The following is a 5357-nucleotide window of genomic DNA, read 5'->3' on the forward strand; positions in this document are numbered from 1 at the left end:
TTGAGAATTTTGATTAGGTTCTTGCCCAAACTTAGACTTGAGATATGACTGGGAAGGGTTTGACTAAGTTTGTAAGATGGGGTTGGTTTTAGTTGACTAGATTCAACCCAGTTGGTTTCGATATAACTCGGTTTGACCCGATTTTGCCTAGTTTTCATCTTATTTGACTTGGTTTCTACCTAATTCGGTTTCGACTAAGAGTTTTGGAGGTTTGACCAAGCCCCTGTTTAGGTCAAACCAAGTTTTTCAAGCAACATTTGACTTGACCTAGGTTCAGGGTTTGGGTTCATGACTGGACTCAGTGTGCTCTCCTCCTTCAGAAGTTGGTTGGAAAATATTTTGAAATAGTTTTAATGAGATTTTGGGGTGTCTACACTATCTTATTTCATAACATTTCTCTAGTCATCAATTCAAATACATCCCACAATAGTAAGAAGAGGACACGAAGGCTAGTTGTTGGTATAAGGATGACACGAGTGTAATTATAAGATTAACTTTAATTGTGCAACAAGGTGTTGAATGCACAAATAAGATGCAGACGCATAAAAACCCAATTGGCTGGTCTAAATATAACATATGATAGATGGAGCTGGACACTGTAAATTGGCTCAATGGCAACAAATTGCATTGGAGATGACTTAGATAGGAAGCAGATCAGGTCATGCTAAACATGAGTTTTTTTTTATCATGCCAACATCGTGGCCATCCGTTTTGTATTTTGAAAAGTTAAAAAGTCAACGGATGAGTTATATGCTACGTGGCATTCATCCAAAATGCAAACAGACGGCCACGATGTTGGCATGAGCAAAACGCTCATGCTCAGCTGCTTTCACTTGGATAAGCTTTTTGAACTAGTACTCTTTAAAGGGGAAGCAGATCAGGTCATGAAAATGAGCGTTTTTGCTCATGCGGGCATCTTGGCCGTCTGTTTGCATTTTGGATGAATGCCACGTGGTTTTGTTGACTTTTGAGCTTTTTAAAATGCCAATCGGATGGCCAAGATGCCCGCATGAGCAAAAACGCTCATTTTCAGCATGACCTGATCTGCTTTGCTTCCCTTTAAAGGTGAAAAAAAAAACTATTTATATCGTTATCGTTATCGAGAGAGAGAGAGATGGGTTTGGAATTGGAGTCGGCGTTCCTGCAGGCGGAAGAGCACCGGCCGAACTGGCGGGCTGCCGACGTGCTAACGGCGGAGGGCGTCCCCCTCATCGACCTCTCTTGTGTCTCCATCGCCGGCGGCCTCGACGAGTTGGTGTTGAAGGTGGGGATGGCGTGCCAGGAGTGGGGGTTCTTCCAGGTGGTGAACCACGGCGTGCCCTCCGGCGTCCGGGAGAGGGTGGATGCCGGCGCGGCCGTCTTTTTCGGTCTCCCAATGGAGGAGAAGCGTCGGTGCCAAAGGGACGAGGAGAACCCACTGGGCTACTACGAGGCGGAGCACACCAAGAACGTGAGGGATTGGAAGGAGGTCTTCGACTTCGTCGTTTGCGAGCCCACCCTCATCCCCTCCTCCCACCTCGCCGGTGACCACGGCTTGCAGGCCCTCAACAACCAGTGGCCCCGTTACCCGCCAGGGTTCAGGTCAGCAATTTAACGTTAATATAAAAAAGAGAAAGAATGAAAAACAACGTTAGCATGATACCGAGATTACGCTCTGATCTGATCTGTTTCCTATTGTTCCAACAACCAGAGAATCTTGCATGGAATATGCCCAAGCCATGGAAAAGTTAGCATTCAAGCTTCTGCAGCTCATCTCACTGAGTTTGGGTTTAACTGAAACTCGCTTAAACTGTCATTTCCAAGAACAGACCTCCTTCATCCGACTCAATCACTATCCTCCCAGTCCTACTCCTGACCTTGCTCTCGGCGTTGGCCGCCACAAAGACTCCGGCGCCCTCACCGTCCTAGCTCAAGATGATGTGGGAGGTCTCCAAGTTAGACGAAAGACGGATGGCGAGTGGATCAATGTGAAGCCGGTGCCTGATGCTTATATCATTAATGTCGGCGACATAATTCAGGTGAGAAATGTTCAAAGTTCCAGGGTGAATTCTGTAGATCAACAGGTAATTTTCAATGACCTGAAATGGGCATCGAGTCTTCTTTTTCAGGTTTGGAGTAATGACAAGTATGAGAGTGTGGAGCACAGAGTTGTGGTGAACTCAGAGAGGGAAAGATTCTCTATCCCTTTCTTTTTCAAGCCTGCTCACCATGTGATGGTGAAGCCTTTGGAGGAGATGGTGAATGAGAACAACCCTCCCAAGTACAAGGAGTACAACTGGGGCAGGTTTTTCAAGACCAGGAAGCTTAGTGATTTCAAGAAATTGGATGTCGAAAACATACAAATATATCACTTTAAGATAAACTAAGTTGACACGTATCTTTCTATGACAGATTGATGAAATGGGTGAGCACCTTGAGCTTAGCACAGGACCAATAACATCTGAATAAGTCCTGTAAAGAACTGGCTTGCGTGTAGCGCTAATTAAGCTGTGTTTTTTTATTTAGTTGTAATTGGTGAATTTGTTTTTTTTTGGTTTGGAGTAATGTTTTTTTTATTAAGATGTAGTTTATGTTTTTTTGTGGATTGTCAATCTTAATTAAAGACCTTGTCTACGTATCAAAATGTCTTGTCATTAAGAAGACTACGAAGATCACATCTATAATCAAACCGACAAAGTATTCAATGCAAGAATTGCAAAAATCAAGTGAGGTATCTAGAACCTTTGGTATTGTAACACCTTGATCTGAGATCTCGAGAGTTCGAGTTCGGTTGGTATTACTTTTCTAAGAGAATAATTCAAAGTTCACACTAAGAAACATGTCTAATTTTTTTTTCTTTATTCTTACCATAACTCATTTTTTTATAATGTTCATCATTCGTTACAAAAGCAAATAACAAATACATTATTATTCAATGACATGAAAGTAAAAACTACCAAAAATTCTCTTGAAGAAGTCGATCAAGTCTTGTTTGTGCTAGTATCCTTGGAACCTACAATTGTAATTAAATAAGGAGGGTGAGTCTTACAACCTAGTAAAAAATAATTAGAAGTAAATAAACACTTAAACTTACAACTGTAGTGAGCTCTAAGCCTTTAGTCTTAGTTTAATTTTTGATACACCACACAAGTTTGAATATTTTAATTATCTCCCATTAACTCTTTCAAACACTCTCGCATAACAAACTATCACTAGTTCGGTTATATCGATCATAGCCGTTTATGGGTGTAACAACCTCGTAGAATACTTCAATTCTACATATTTGTTAAACAATGAACCATACACTCTCAGTGGTTTCTGGACCACCAGGCACTGCAATAAAATCACCACGGGGACCCCACCGGTAGATACCCGAGAGGTCAGACTCTTAATCTCAGTATGATTCATGCTACATCCTAACCATGATGATTATCAACTATCCATGGTCCTCTAGAGTCTCAAACCCTGTGTGAGAGTAACCCTAAGTCATAAGTAAGTTTAGCACATTGAACCATATTCTCAAACTCGTAATTCACTCGTTCTCTCATTAGTGAGTTCATAAACTGATCACGATGGATCTCACTCTTTAATCTCATGATGACATTAAGACTCACACAATCTCTCACTAAGTACACAATGATGTAGTGTCTCTACATCGTTAAATCATTGACGACCAACTCTCTATGGTAGCTGCACTCTAGCCGCAAACCAGGTAGCCCTTGTCACAAGTCGCCACTTTCAGAATTTAATGAGTTATGCATGTTAATCTCATTACATCCATTCACACACCATGAATAGAATAAATGAGACTCCAATCTAAACATAATCTCATCATAATGCATGTCATCACAGATATGCTATCATAGATATAATCTCTTTCTAACATGCATGACATACCATAACTAACATGTATATCACATCTAATATGTATATGAAATCAACTCATAATGTCAAGCATAAAAATTTTATGCATGTCATGGTCTCACTAAAAAATTATCATGTTAATCATATTCATTTGCGTCATTACAATAACATGCAACATAAAAATATTTATTTACATCTAAAATTGTTCATAATATCCCTTACCTTAAGTGCGAGCAATGTGCTCTGGTCATAATCAAGTCTCAAGATATTCTAACAGTATGATCTGGTTATTACACAAACATGCTCGCATTAATGTACAAAATCTCTTACAGAATTACCATAATACACATTCTAAATTTACTCATTAAACCTCAATTTTTGTATCACTAGTTTGCCCAAAACCATTTTACAAGTACATTTCCCTCTATGATACGAGTCTAATGCACCAAACCTCACTCAATTTTGAGTTTGGGGTGAAAAGTTATGTCTATTTTATCGAAATGGATCTCAGGTAGTCAAAAAGGTATTTTGGTTATTTCAGATTTATGTATAATTTGAAACTAACTTACCACTAGATATAGATTTATTTATGATCTGGATCCAACACTTTCTAACTGGATCTAGATCTATTACTCATCTTAATCCAGAACAGTCTAACTGGATTCAAACAATCTAACTGGATCTAGACCCAGTTCTGATATGGATCCAAGACTGATCCAATCAGATCCAATTTTGATCTGGATCTAGAACTGATCTGAACCATATCTAGTTTTGTTCTAGATTCAGAACAGTCAGTCTGGATCCAGACACAGATCTCTATGGATTCAGTTCAATTTGGATCTATCCAGACTAATTGGATCTATCTAGACTAATTGGATCAAGATTTGGTCTGATCTAGATTCAATCAAAATGGATATGAGACTTTGTCAGTCCGAACCGGTTTGGTCTGACCCATTTTGATCCAAACCGATTCGATTCAGACTGGTTCGGTCTGAACTGATTTGGCAAGAACCAGTTCAGTCTGAACCAGTTTGACAAATTTTGTTTGTTTATTTATTTATTTTTCAGAACCATGTGGTTCGGTCTGGATGTGACCCAGACCAACCCGGTTTGCTCTGGGTTACACCTAGGACGAACAACCCCCCCCCCCCCCCCAACCAGCCCACCCCCCTTTTTGTGTTTAAACTGGCTCGATCTGGGCGCGACCCAGACTTGCGAGTTCGGTCCGGGTCACACCCGGACCGACCTAGCCCCCCCCCCCCCCCCCGACAAAACCCTAAAAAGAAGGTGCCCCTTTCGTGCTTCCTCTTTTCAAACATAAAGGGTCGGTCGTCAAGGCCGACCCTCTTTGCATCTCCCTCTTATGGCAGAGGGTTTGTCAGCCAACACCGGTGGCTGACCCTCTGCTACAAGAGGGAGATATAGAGAGGGTTGGCCCCAACATGCGGCCCTCTGTGTTTGAAAAGAAGAAGGGGTGATGCCACTCAGGGGGATCGGGTCGGTTCGAGTGCGAC

General features: G+C 41.3%; 1 protein-coding gene across 1 annotated transcript; it reads left to right on the top strand.

Moving 5' to 3' along the window:
• Nucleotides 1-1107: 1107 nt before the first annotated feature.
• On the top strand, nt 1108-2649 carry LOC149838692 (fe(II)/2-oxoglutarate-dependent dioxygenase 4-like). The gene is made up of 3 exons (XM_090006745.1): nt 1108-1581; nt 1691-2018; nt 2109-2649. Exons 1-3 carry the CDS (start codon nt 1115-1117, stop codon nt 2364-2366), a joined length of 1053 nt encoding a protein of 350 aa, XP_089862871.1. The 5' UTR covers nt 1108-1114; the 3' UTR covers nt 2367-2649.
• Nucleotides 2650-5357: the final 2708 nt, after the last annotated feature.

The sequence above is a fragment of the Nuphar pumila genome, chromosome 5, assembly GCF_984573655.1.
Source record: "Nuphar pumila chromosome 5, dmNupPumi1.hap1.1, whole genome shotgun sequence".
NCBI lineage: Eukaryota > Viridiplantae > Streptophyta > Magnoliopsida > Nymphaeales > Nymphaeaceae > Nuphar > Nuphar pumila.